The sequence below is a fragment of the Oncorhynchus gorbuscha genome, linkage group LG25, assembly GCF_021184085.1.
Source record: "Oncorhynchus gorbuscha isolate QuinsamMale2020 ecotype Even-year linkage group LG25, OgorEven_v1.0, whole genome shotgun sequence".
NCBI classification, from domain to species: Eukaryota; Metazoa; Chordata; class Actinopteri; order Salmoniformes; family Salmonidae; genus Oncorhynchus; species Oncorhynchus gorbuscha.
This window is the reverse complement of record NC_060197.1, coordinates 44,153,227-44,168,079: the sequence shown is the minus strand read 5'-3', so window position 1 is coordinate 44,168,079 and position 14,853 is coordinate 44,153,227. Positions and strand designations below refer to the sequence as shown.

Below are 14,853 nucleotides of genomic sequence, written 5' to 3'. Positions count from 1 at the left end.
CTAGTGTTCATGAAGCATTTCACTGTTAGTCTATACCTAGTGTTCATGAAGCAGGTGACAAAATAACATTTGATTTGAACGGTGGCTCAGGTCACATAAAAACCTATCCTCTCACTGTCCCCTTGCAAGCTGTGTTCAGAATTTGGGTTAGGCTGTGAGCAGTTTTCAATGTCTGTTCAGATTTAGGAGCTCACGGTCCCCTGCAAGCTCGGTTCACTTTTTCTTAGGCCAAGGTTTCATTATGTTTGGGTTATTGCTAGACAATGTCAGCTTGGGCGGACCCAAAGCCCCGCCGTCGAAAATGATTAAAATGCCACTGTACAACACCGGCTACTGAAATCGGTGTCTAGATCAGTATTATTTTGGAGTCTTATTCGGGAGAGGTGCAGGGAGAGGGTTGCACCCAGAGAGAGGTACACACAGCTGGGGTTTGTTCTCCTGGATGGGCCTGCTCTGCTCGCTGGCTTGCTAGAACACTATCCTTCCTACAGGAGCCAAAGAGCATGTGCACTTGTGTAAGGAGGAGGAGGGGGCGGGGACTGAACCCCTGAACTTCCTGAAGGGAAGTTGCTCCAGGAGGGGGGGGGGGAGATAACAGAGAGGGAGACCATCACTGTTATCATAAACACCCTAGGGCCTGTTTGGGACCTTGTCCCCAATTCTGCACTCTTCAATCCATAGCACTAGCTCGGGAACTTTAGTAATCCCTTATTAAATCAGGCTACTTTCAGATGCCATGTAATTCTGAAGAGTAGTTTGGAATAGGACCACGAAGGAGGCCTCTGTTCTGACTCTCTGTTACAGTTGTCCATTACAGATCTAAACGTCTCTCCGACTTCGTCATCGTCACAGGGTTGTCGGAGATCCACGATAAGCACGATGAAGATTACAGCCTTTCTGTTTCTCGAGGACTTCCCCGTTGGCGTGTTAAGTCTGGTGATGTAAAATAGGCACTTCATTTTACAGTTAAGACATTTTCTCCAGTCGGGGTAAGACCATACCTGACTGTCAAAACCCAACCTGTCCCACTAAACAGCACACACACACACCTGTCTATTTCAACACTGACAACTATAGCGAGCCGGCCTAAATCTCTCATGAACACTGGAGCAAAAAACACAGTCTGACATGAAAAGTTGCAGCCTCAAGCTTTCCCTGTACATCAGCACACAGTGATGCTGTGTCACAGCGCATCCAGACAGATTAGAGGAGAGGGGCGTGGTGTGCCAAAGCAAGCACCTTATTCAAACTGAAAGAGTACCATTATCTAAACGACCAGGTATGAGCCACATCGTTGGTGTCTGGAGTAAACGTGTTAATTATGACCAATTTAAAAAAAAGAAAAGGGGAACGACACTGTAATCATAGCAACCGACCCCGAAAAATGAAGTCACTGAATTGGATGCCAGAAACAGGACAGACGTATTACGGAGTTGGGAAGAGATTTTGCCGCAAACGTGCATAAAATGCATAAGTGGCTTTCATTAGGAGGTGGTTACAATGAAGAGCTAAAATTGGACACCATTAATAACATAGGTCAATGTTTATATTTAAATATATATATATATAAAAATTGGCTTGCCTTTAATTCTTAGTTTATAATATGGAGCTACGCTGTGTATAAACAAGCGCACATCAAGATAATGTTGTTATCTGAGTCCTTGGATACATTCATCCCTACAGTATCCATTACAGTTGTTGGATTACAGATGGCAGCTGGGTGTGTGTGTGTGTGTGTGTGTGTGTGTGTGTGTGTGTGTGTGTGTGTGTGTGTAGTGTATTTATGCATGTATGTGTGTGTGTGGAGTGTATTTATGCATGTATGTATGCGTGTGTGTGTGTGTGTGTGTGTAATGTCTCTCCTCACTGTATAAGGTCTAGGTCCTTTGAGCAGATGGTTATAATTACCAGAGAGTGCAGAAAGCAGCAGAGGGGAGCGTTGTTTCAAAACACTGGGTAGATAAGATTGATTTCAGGCTTCAACCTGGATTGGGTAATCTTCTTTCAACAACGCGAGAAACGAGTTAGTTCTCCTTTAGATCGCACTGTCAAAAATCAACCTTACGGGCATTTTAGGCACTATTAAACTTTTACAATGTTATTGTCATCTTTCAAATTACCTTTCAGTCCATTGTGATAGTGTTGTGAATTAATTCAATGAAAGAAGGGAACCTCAAGCAGGAGATACTGACATTTCGTCAAGCTCATAGACAACCATTATAACCAGCAAGCAACTCCTTTCATCATACAGGAAGCGAAAGGGGAAATTTGCTTAAAGTTGACAACCAATGACCCAGAAGAACAAAGATGTAAACTCGAATAAAACACATTTGTTAAATACATCTCCGTAATTGAAAGAATAAAACAAACAACAACAAAAAAATGTTCGTTGAAGAAGTTGTGGCTGAATTTGGCAGTCCAACATCTGAAGATAGTGTCAAGGAACCTCTCGTAAACGTTACACTTTTAACTCGTTTTATTTGTGTATTTTCTTCACGGATGTGGTGCTAACGTTGTCTTTGTTAGTTCGAGATACTTACAACACAAGCAGGTGACAACAACACTAACAAAAGACAGTCCACGATTACCTCCACATCCTATGAATTGGTCAACTAAATTTTAAAAAAAATAAAATAAAAAAACATTTATCTACACCAAAACAGAGACAAAAACACAACTCACCGGCTGTCGTAATATCGGACAAGTCATAGTTCCGGGCGGTTCGGGGAAACTCTTTCAATTTACGGTTCGACAAGTTCAGAGCACCGCTCCCGGTAGCTTCCTCGAGCGACTTCTCCACGCACCGGCTGGCCGCTATTGTTGCCGGCAGCTGGGCACCTTCCCCAGCAGCCATGAACAGTAGATATGTCTCTGTATGTTACTGCGTTAAGAGTCTAACAAAAAGAAAAAAAAGAAAACCTTCCTTTACACTTTCGTATCCCTCAGAACGACTTCCAAAACCATCCGTCTCTCGTCCGATAAACAACTTTCGAAGTAGGACAATGAATAAATCCGCCAACAAATACAAAAAAAAAAAAGCTATTTCTTAATCTTCCACAACGAGGACTCTCTTACGCACCAGTTGTCTTCGAGAAAGCGGTACTAGTAGCTGTCAGAATGGGGTGCAGCGAGGCCAGGAAGCGGAGGAGCAGTGAGAGAGACTACGACCAGAAGGAGTTTGATTGACAGGGGCAACACCCATATCTCAACCGAGATGAATGGACCCAAGGCGGGGTCTGAAGAAAAGGGCGTACACGTGAAGGGGATTTAAAAAAAAAAAAAGAACTGAGATTATATTGATGGAAATATACACCAATCAACATACAGTAGGATGGTTCTGGGCAGATAATTGAAGAGTGGAGCAATAATTATTCTGACGGGAGCAGCCAGGTATACCATTTATATCCATCCATTTAATTTTTGGGCAGTTGGTTAAACATGTAAAATGAATTCCCTGCATGCAAATGTCATATTTCCCATATTGAATATAGGTTATTCTTTCTCATTAGTGAGATATGTGTGGCCCCGGGGAAATTCCCCGAGCACAATTCCAATTTGTACTCCATCTGGTTTCATGTAGCAACATTATCTAGCCTCTTTGTTGGTAATCACTAGCTACAAAGTCATAAATCCCGCCCTTTTCTACAATTTATCTTCTTAAAATGTGATTTTTAGACCTAACCCTCACCTTAAAGTATTAGCAAAAAACATATATTTTTTTTCTCCAATTCTGACTTTGTGGCTATAGAAGCTAGTGGAAACTCTCTTTGTTCTACATGTGTAACAAAAATTACTGTCCCCTGAGTTCCGGAGCTCTACATGTGTTACACAGATTACTGTCCCTTTATTTCCAGAGTCACAGCCATCCTCAGTAAAACCATGTTAGATTAGCGTGTCACCGTCACGTCATTAGTAGACTCATGAATATGTGTGTGAGCAGATTTGTTTACACTAACTGTGTGTGTGTGTGCGTGTGCGTGTGCGTGTGTTCGTGTGTGTGTGTGCGTGCGTGCGTGCGTGCGTGTGTGTGTGTTTATGCATACATACAGTATGTGTCCCACAGGAAGCTGCTGAGGGGGGAACTGCTCATAATAATGGCCGAAATGGAGTGAATGGAATGACACCAAACCCATGGAAACCATGGAAACCATGGAAACCATGTGTTTGATGTTGCTGAAACCATTCCACTGTTTCCACTCCAGTCATTACCATGAGCCAGTCCTCCCCAATTATGGTGCCACCAACCTCCTGTGATGTGTGCGTGTCCCACACAGGAGGTTGGTGGCACCTTAATTAATTGGGGAGGATGGGCTCTTGGAAAAGACTGGAGTGGAATCAGTGGAATGGTTTCAGCAACATCAAACACATGGTTTCCATGGTTTCCATGGTTTCCATGGTGTCATTCCATTCACTCCATTTCGGCCATTATTATGAACCGTCCTCCCCTCAGCAGCCTCCACTGGTGAGCATGCTTGTGTGTGTGTGTGTGTGTGTGTGTGTGTGTGTGTGTGTGTGTGTGTGTGTGTGTGTGTGTGTGTGTGTGTGTGTGTGTGTGTGTGTGTGTGTGTGTGTGTGTGTGTGTGTGTGTGTGTGTGTGTGTGTGTGTGTGTGTCAGGACTCCTCTGTAAGTGCAATTGTAAGGCTGATGGAGCTGTATTGTCGACAGCACCTCCTGTAGGGTTTTGGCTGTATTGTCGACATCACCTCCTGTAGAGTTTTGGCTGTATTGTCGACATCACCTCCTGTAGAGTTTTGACTGTATTGTCGACAGCAACTCCTGTAGGGTTTTGACTGTAATATCGACACCACCTCCTGTAGAGTTTTGGCTGTAATATCGACAGCACCTCCTGTAGGGTTTTGGTTGTAATATCGACAGCACCTCCTGTAGGGTTTTGGTTTTTACCCCTTTCGCTTTTTCCTCTTCTTCCATTCTTCCCCCTTGACCAGATGACTACCCCCCCCCCCACTCGGTCTCAGGGTCCTTTAACATTGTCCCTCACCCCACACTTCCTCCCCTCCCTCCATTTGTCCTCTCATCCCTGCTATGTTAGATGCACTGGCTTTCGTGATTGACTGGCTATCAGGTCAGATGATGTTAGAGGGATGGCAACAAATACACCAAACACATGGTTTCCATGGTTATTGAAATGAGATGATTTTTAGTAAAAGGGATCAAATTACAGTCGTAAAGTCGTAAAGCCTGAGTCACCATAATGCAGTTCGTTTTCAAAATGGCAGCTGAAATTAACTAGTGACATGATTTGTTGGTAGAAAAGGGTTGAAAGGACATTTTGTACCTGGACCAGATGCTCGCCGCTTAGAGGTCATAAACCCTAGAGGCATTCACATTGATAAATTATACAGGGCATTATACATTATTATTATACATTATATATTCTGAAAGAATTCAGGACTTTTTCCACATTTTCTTACGTTACACCCTTATTCTGAAATTGATTTTAATAAAACACATACCTCATCACATACCTAGACACAGTACCCCACAATGACAAAGTGAAAACAGGTTTTTTGAAAAAAAAATTGCACATGAATTAAAAATAAAAACAGAAATAGCTTATTCACAGAAGTATTCAGACCCTTTGCTATTAGACTCGAAATTGAGCTCAGGTGCATCCTGTTTCCATTGATCATGCTTGAGATGTTTCTACAACTTGATTGGAGTCCACCTGTGGTAAATTCAATTGATTGGACATGATTTGGAAAGGCACACACCTGTCTCTATAAGGTCCCACAGTTGATAGTGCATGTCAGAGTAAAAATGAAGCCATGAATTGGAAGGAATTGTGCGTAGCGCTCAGAGACAGGATTGTGTCGAGACCCAGATCTGAGGAAGGATGTAAAGAAATGTCTGCAGCATTGAAGGTCTCCAAGAACACAGTGGCCTCCATCATTCTTAAATGGAAGAAGTTTGGAACCAACAAGACTCTTCCTAGAGCTGGCCGCCCGGCCAAACTGGGCAATCGGGGGAGAAGGGCCTTGGTCAGGGAAGTGACTAAGAACCCGATGGTCACTCGGACAGAGCTCCAGAGTTCCTCTGTGGAGATGGGAGAAACTTCCAGAAGAACAACCATCTCTGCAGCACTCCACCAATCAATGCCTTTATCGTAGAGTGGCCAGATGGAAGCCACTCCTCAGTAAAGCTGTGCAGCGACGCTCCCCATCCAACCTGACAGAGCATGAGGAATTTTGAAAAACGGAGTTTAAATGTATTTGGCGAAACTTCTGACTTCAACTTTATGTAAATGTAATATTTCTGCTTTTTATTTGAAATAATTTACTAAAAACCAAAGAATGCAAAGGTGTCCAAAGCTGTCATCAAGGCAAAGGGTGGCAGAAGAAGAAGAATGAAGATTGAAGAATCTCAAATATAAAATATATTTTGATTTGTTAAAAAAAAAATTTGGTTACTACAGTTGAAGTCGAAAGTTTTACATACACCTTAGCCAAATACATTTAAACTCAGTTTTTCACAATTCCTGACGTTTAATCCTAGTAAAAAATTCCATGTCTTAGGTCAGTTTGGATCACCACTTTATTTTAAGAATGTGAAATGTCAGAATAATAATAGAGAGAATGATTTATTTCAGCTTTTATTTCTTTCATTACATTCCCAGTGGGTCAGAAGTTTACAGACACTCAATTAGTATTTCGTAGCATTGCCTTTAAATTGTTTAACTTGGGTCAAACACTTCGGGTAGCCTTCCACAAGCTTCCCACAATAAATTGGGGGAATTTTGCCCATTCCTCCTGACAGAGCTGGTGTAATTGAGTCAGGTTCCTTGGTTTCTCAAATGATTACCTCACCTGGTTCACAAACTACTTCTCTGATAGAGTTCAGTGTGTCAAATCGGAGGGTCTGCTGTCCGGATGTCTGGCAGTCTCTATGGGGGTGCCACAGGGCTCAAACCTTGGGATCCGGAATAAATAGGGACTCTAATCTCTGTATAAGACATCAATGATGTCAGCTGGGAGCTTGCTGCTGGTGAGTCTCTGATCCACCAAATAAGACCAGCAGACAACACCATTCTGATAATAAATGACAAACTGGCCCTTCTTTAGACACTGTGTTAACAACCCTCCAGGCAAGCTTCAATGCCATACAACTCTCTACTTCCGTGGCCTCCAATTGCTCTTAAATACAAGACCCAGAAACTAAATGCATGCTCTTCAACTGATCGCTGCCTGCACCTGCCCGCCTGTCCAACATCACTACTCTGGACGACTCTGACTTAGAATACGTGGACAACTACAAATACCTAGGTGTCTGGTTAGACTGTAAACTCTCCTTCCAGACCCACATCAAATATCTCCAATCGAAAATCAAATCTAGAGTCGGCCTCCTTCACTCACGCCTCCAAACTCACCCTAGTAAAACTGACTATCCTACCGATCCTCGACTTCGGCGATGTCATCTACAAAATAGCTTCCAACACTCTAATCAGCAAACTGGATGCAGTTTATCACAGTGCCATCCATTTTGTCACTAAAGCACCTTATACCACCCACCACTGAGACCTGTATGCTCTTAGGTCTGTCCAAACGCTGGCCCTCGCCCCTCCATACTTCGCCATTCGCCAGACCCATTGGCTCCAGGTCATCTACAAGTCCATGCTGGGTAAAGCTCCGCTTTATCTCAGTTCACTGGTCACGATGGCAACACCCACCCGTAGAATTGCAAAAATCGCTGAAGTTGGAGACTTTTATCTCTCTCACCAACTTCAAACATCTGCTATCTGAGCAGCTAACCGATCGCTGCAGCTGTACATAGTCTATCGGTAAATAGCCCACCCAATTTTACCTACCTCATCCCCATACTGTTTTTATTTTGGCGAGACCGAACGGCAGAACCCGGTACTCAAAATGCCCTAACGGAGTGTTTACTTTTCTGCTCTTTTGCACACCAATATCTCTACCTGTACATGATCATCTGATCATTTATCACTCCAGTGTTAATCTGCAAAATTGTAATTATTCGCCTACCTCCTCATGCCTTTTGCACACAATGTATATAGACTCTCTTTTTTCTACTGTGTTATTGACTTGTTAATTGTTTACTCCATGTATAACTCTGTGTTGTCTGTTCAAACTACTATGCTTTATATTGTCCAGGTCACAGTTGCAAATGAGAACTTGTTCTCAACTAGCCTACCTGGTTAAATAAAGGTGTTCTCAACTAGCCTACCTGGTTAAATAAAGGTGTTCTCAACTAGCCTACCTGGTTAAATAAAGGTGTTCTCAACTAGCCTACCTGGTTAAATAAAATAAATAAAAAAGTAAATGTAATCTTTCTGTTTTTTTTTTAAAACTTTGTCGTCATGGGGGTTTTGTGTATTGATTGATGAGGAAAGAAGACAATTTAATCTATTTTAGAGTTAGGCTGTAATGTAACAAAATGTGCAAAAAGTCAAGGGGTCTGAATACTTTCCCAATGCCTTGCATGCATTGGTCTGTATGCATGGAGCAAAAAAATCCACATCCGTTCCAATAATTCCATGGAGAAAAGAGAAGAATCGGAGAAGATAGGGAGCGTGAGAAAGAGTGTTGTCAAAGCTGCATCCTACGAAACTTAAGAGACACCGAGGGAGAGTCGGGGGAGGAGGGAGGAGTGGAAATTATGGTGGGCTGGAGAGAGATATAGAGCAATAGAGATAGAGAGAGACAGGAAAACAGAGAGAGCTCTCTCTCTAGAGTATGTGTTGAGACAGAGAGAGAGAGAGACAGAGAGACAGTGGGCTGCCCGGAGTAGCAAGGTGGGTTACAGAGAGAGGAGAGACAGAGAGGAAGTAACAGAGAGAGAGACAGAGGAACTGTCAGAGAGAGAGAGAGAGAGGAGTGAGAGCGTCTGAGAGCTGAGAGAGAGAGAGGTGAGAGAGAGAGAACAGAGAGAGACAGAGTCCAAAACGGAATAACAGAAATCCTCTCGATTTGTAGAGAGAGAACAACTGGAGAAGAGACAGAGAGAGAGAGAGACAGAGACTGAGACACCTGACACGAGAGAGAGAGACAAAGAGAGAGAGAGGGTGAGACAGAGACGGCAAAAACACGACAGGACAGGGCGAGAGAATCAGAGAGAGAAATCAATACAAGAGAGACAGGAACGATCACAAAGAATAAATAGACTCTAATCAGAAAGGATCGGGAGAAGACAGAGATTAGAGGAACAGCTGGGAGCAGGAACGGAACGATAGAGAGAAGAGAGACAGAGAGAGAGACAGAGAGAGAGAGAGAAAGAAAGAAAGATAAGAGAGCAGAGCAAAAGATGACAGGAAAAGGATCACAGATCCATTAAATATCATTGGCTCGCTCAGGGCAAAACAAGGCAAACCTCAAACTCTTACATTCCATATAGTGACAGAGCTTTGTCAGTCACCACCATTCTGACTTTGATTGGTCACTGTCTCGGAGGCCATGACATCACTCCTAAAGCATGTGGGTCAATGAGGATCATGTACATTCATCATGCTCATTAGTGGCTGTGACTGAGCTTTGTGGCACCATCTCCTTTGTTTTGGACCAATTGTCTATTCCGTGTGAGTGTCTGAGCCCAGCTCAGGTTGTGTGTGTATGTGTGTGTGTGTGTGTGTGTGTGTGTGTGTGTGTGTGTGTGTGTGTGTGTGTGTGTGTGTGTGTGTGTGTGTGTGTGTGTGTGTGTGTGTGTGTGTGTGTGTGTGTGTGGTCATCTACAAGTGTGCTGTGTAAAGTGTGTACTCAGTTCATGATGTGGCAACTTTACATGGCAGCTCAGGTTAACTTTACATTGTATCTTTACATGGCAGCTCAGGTTAACTTTACATGGCAGCTCAGGTTAACTTTACATGGCAACTTTACATGGCAGCTCAGGTTAACTTTACATTGCATCTTTACATGGCAGCTCAGGTTAACTTTACATGGCAACTTTACATGGCAGCTCAGGTTAACTTTACATTGTATCTTTACATGGCAGCTCAGGTTAACTTTACATGGCAACTCAGGTTAACTTTACATGGCAACTTTACATGGCAACTCATGGTAACTTTACATGGCAACTTTACATGGCAACTCATGGTAACTTTACATGGCAACTTTACATGGCAACTCATGGCAAATTTACATGGCAACTTTACATGGCAACTCATGGTAACTTTACATGGCAACTTTACATGGCAACTCATGGTAACTTTACATGGCAGCTCATGGTAACTCATGGTAACTTGACATGGCAGCTCATGGTAACTTGACATGGCAGCTCATGGTAACTCATGGTAACTTGACATGGCAGCTCATGGTAACTTGACATGGCAGCTCATGGTAACTTGACATGGCAGCTCATGGTAACTTTACATGGCAACTCATGGTAACCTTACATGGCAGCTCATGGTAACTCATGGTAACTTGACATGGCAGCTCATGTTAACTTGACATGGAAGCTCATGGTAACTTGACATGGCAGCTCATGGTAACTCATGGTAACTTGACATGGCAGCTCATGGTAACTTGACATGGCAGCTCATGTTAACTTGACATGGCAGCTCATGGTAACTCATGGTAACTTGACATGGCAGCTCATGTTAACTTGACATATCACTAGCCACTTTAAACAATGCTAACTTATATAATGTTACTTACCCTACATTATTCATCTTATATGCATATGTATATACTGTACTCTACAACATCGACTGCATCCTTATGTAACACATGTCATCACATGGCAACTTTACATGGCAGCTCAGATGCCAGCTTTAACTTTACATTGTATCTTTACACACTCATCTCATATGTATATAGCTCAGGTAACTCGATACCATCTACTGTATGCTGCTCTGGTACCATCATCTCATTCATAACTATCCTTATGTACATGTTCCTTATCCCAGCTTAACACTGTGTATAAGACAGTAGTTTTGGAATTGTTAACTTAGATTACATGTTGGTTATCACTGCATTGTCATGGAACTAGAAGCACAAGCATTTCGCTACACTCGCATTAACATCTGCTAACCATGTGTATGTGACAAATAAAATTTGATTTGATTTGATTTGATTTGACATGGCAGCTCATGGTAACTTGACATGGCAGCTCATGTTAACTTGACATGGCAGCTCATGGTAACTCATGGTAACTTTACATGGCAGCTCATGGTAACTTGACATGGCAGCTCATGGTAACCTTACATGGCAGCTCATGGTAACTCATGGTAACTTGACATGGCAGCTCATGGTAACCTTACATGGCAGCTCATGGTAACTCATGTTAACTTGACATGGCAGCTCATGGTAACTCATGGTAACTTTACATGGCAGCTCATGGTAACTTGACATGGCAGCTCATGGTAACTTGACATGGCAGCTCATGTTAACTTTACATGGCAGCTCATGGTAACTTGACATGGCAGCTCATGGTAACTTGACATGGCAGCTCATGGTAACTTGACATGGTAACTCATGGTAACTTTACATGGTAACTCATGGCAACTCATGGTAACTTGACATGGCAGCTCATGGTAACTTGACATGGTAACTCATGGTAACTTGACATGGCATCTCATGGTAACTTGACATGGCAGCTCATGGTAACTTTACATGGCAGCTCATGGTAACTTTACATGGCAGCTCATGGCAACTCATGGTAACTTTACATGGCAGCTCATGGCAACTCATGGTAACTTTACATGGCAGCTCATGGCAACTCATGGTAACTTTACATGGCAGCTCATGGTAACTCATGGTAACTTTACATGGCAGCTCATGGTAACTCATGGTAACTTTACATGGCAGCTCATGGTAACTCATGGTAACTTTACATGGCAGCTCATGGTAACTTGACATGGCATCTCATGGTAACTCATGGTAACTTTACATGGCATCTCATGGTAACTCATGGTAACTTTACATGGCAGCTCACGGTAACTCATGGTAACTTTACATGGCAGCTCATGGTAACTCATGGTAACTTTACATGGCAGCTCATGGTAACTTGACATGGCATCTCATGGTAACTTTACATGCCAACTTTCACAAGGCCAACAATGAGATGCATTTCAGCCCTCTAAAATTGAGGTGAGGTGTGGTCATGAATGAAGGCCAATGGTCACAGCCTTTAAACATTGGAATGGTAGGAGGAGAAAGAGAGAATAGGTGTTTTTTTATTTCACCTTTATTTAACTAGGCAAGTCAGTTAATAACAAATGTTTATTTTCCAATGATGGCCTACCCCAGACTAACTCTCCCCTAACTGGGCCGATTGTGCGCCGCCCTATGGGAAAGATTAACAGATTAATGGACAGAGAGAGACAGTAAGACATAGAGAGACAGTAAGACAGATAGAGACAGTAAGACATAGAGAGACAGAAAGACATAGAGAGACAGTAAGACATAGAGGACAGTAAGACAGAGAGAGACAGAAAGACAGAGAGAGACAGTAAGACATAGAGAGACAGAAAGACAGAGAGAGACAGAAAGACATAGAAGACAGTAAGACAGAGAGAGACAGAAAGACAGAGCGAGACAGTAAGACATAGAGAGACAGAAAGACAGAGAGAGACAGAAAGACATAGTAAGACATAGAGGACAGTAAGACATAGAGAGACAGTAAGACAGAGAGAGATAGTAAGACAGAGAGAGACAGTAAGACAGAGAGAGACAGTAAGAAGAGAGAGAGACAGTAAGACAGAGAGAGACAGTAAGACAGAGAGAGACAGTAAGACAGAGAGAGAGAGACAGTAACAGAGGGAGAGAGAATTAGGTGGAGAGAGAGATGGAGAGAGAGAGAGACAGGGATAGAGAGAGAGAGAGACAGGGATAGAGAGAGTGAATGAGGTGGAGAGAGAGAGAGAGAGAGACCAAGACTTCACAAAATGGGACAAACACCAAATTGAGACTCTGCACGCAGAATTCTGCAAAAATATCCTCCGTGTACAACGTAAAACACCAAATAATGCATGCAGAGCAGAATTAGGCCGATACCCACTAATTATCAAAATCCAGAAAAGAGCTGTTAAATTCTACAACCACCTAAAAGGAAGCGATTCACAAACCTTCCATAACAAAGCCATCACCTACAGAGAGATGAACCTGGAGAAGAGTCCCCTAAGCAAGCTGGTCCTGGGGCTCTGTTCACAAACACAAACACACCTGGGGCTAGGGTGTGTTTGTGTTTGTGAACAGAGCCCCAGGACAACAGCACAATTAGACCCAACCAAATCATGAGAAAACAAAAAGATAATTACTTAACACATTGGAAAGAATTAACAAAATAACAGAGCAAACTAGAATGCTATTTGGCCCTACACAGAGAGTACACAGCGGCAGAATACCTGACCACTGTGACTGACCCAAAATTAAGGAAAGCTTTGACTATGTACAGACTCAGTGAGCATAGCCTTGCTATTGAGAAAGGCCGCCGTAGGCAGACATGGCTCTCAAGAGAAGACAGGCTATGTGCTCACTGCCCACAAAATGAGGTGGAAACTGAGCTGCACTTCCTAACCTCCTGCCCAATGTATGACCATATTAGAGAGACATATTTCCCCCAGATTACACAGATCCACAAAGAATTCGAAAACAAATCCAATTTTGAAAAACTCCCATATCTTTTGGGTGAAATTCCACAGTGTGCCATCACAGCAGCAAGATTTGTGACCTGTTGCCACGAGAAAAGGGCAACCAGTGAAGAACAAACACCATTGTAAATACAACCCATATTTATGCTTATTCATTTTATCTTGTGTCATTTAACTATTTGTACATTGTATATATATATATATATATATATGACATTTGTAATGTCTTTACTGTTTTTAAACTTCTGTATGTGTAATGTTTACTGTTAATTTTTGTTGTTTTTCACTTTATATATTCACTTTGTATGTTGTCTACCTCACTTGCTTTGGCAATGTTAACACATGTTTCCCATGCCAATAAAGCCCTTGAATTGAATTGAATTGAGAACCAGAGAGAGAGACAGAGACAGAGAGAGACAGATAGTGAGACAGAGAGTCAGAGAGAGAGACAGAGACAGAGTGAGAGAGAGAGACGGGATAGAGAGAGTGAATGAGGTGGAGAGAAAGAGAGAGAGAGACGGGGATAGAGAGAGTGAATGAGGTGGAGAGAGAGAGAGGGAGACAGGGATAGAGAGATAGAATGAGGTGGAGAGAGAGAGAGACAGGGATAGAGAGAGTGAATGAGGTGGAGAGAAAGAGAGACAGGGATAGAGAGAGAGAATGAGGTGGAGAGAGAGAGAGACAGGGATAGAGAGAGAGAATGAGGTGGAGAGAGAAGAGAAAGAGAGACAGGGAGAGAGAGTGAATGAGGTGGAGAGAGAGAGAGACGGGCAGAGAGAGTGAATGAGGTGGAGAGAGAGAGAGACAGGGAGAGAGTGAATGAGGTGGAGAGAGAGAGAGAGACAGGGGCAGAGAGAGTGAATGAGGTGGAAAGAGAGAAAGACAGGGGCATAGAGAGAGAGAGAGAGAGAGAGAGAGAGAGAGAATGAGGTGGAGAGAGAGAGAGACAGAGAGAGTGAATGAGGTGGAGAGAGAGAGAGACAGAGAGGTGGAGAGAAAGAGAGACAGGGATAGAGAGAGAGAAGGAGGTGGAGAGACAGAGAGACAGAGAGACAGAGAATGACAGAGAGACAGAGAGACAGAGAGACAGAGAGACAGAGAGACAGAGACAGAGAGACAGAGAGACAGAGACAGAGAGACAGAGAGACAGAGAGACAGAGAGACAGAGACAGAGACAGAGACAGAGACAGAGAGAGACAGAGAGAGAGAGACAGAGACAGAGACAGAGACAGAGACAGAGAGAGAGAGACAGAGACAGAGAGAGAGAGACAGAGACAGAGACAGAGACAGA

General features: G+C 43.0%; 1 protein-coding gene across 3 annotated transcripts in view; it reads right to left on the bottom strand.

The window, feature by feature from the left end:
- The window catches only part of lrch4 (leucine-rich repeats and calponin homology (CH) domain containing 4), a 62,685-nt gene extending 59,497 nt beyond the window's left edge, over positions 1–3,188 (bottom strand). For 2 of the 3 annotated variants that reach the window (XM_046328166.1, XM_046328165.1), the window contains exon 1: positions 2,683–3,187. In XM_046328166.1, coding sequence (XP_046184122.1) covers positions 2,683–2,854 — 172 coding nt within the window. In that variant the 5' untranslated portion in view covers positions 2,855–3,187. Of the gene's footprint in view, positions 1–2,682 lie in introns of all 3 variants that reach the window. The other variant, XM_046328164.1, reaches the window with a different exon arrangement.
- Positions 3,189–14,853: the final 11,665 nt, after the last annotated feature.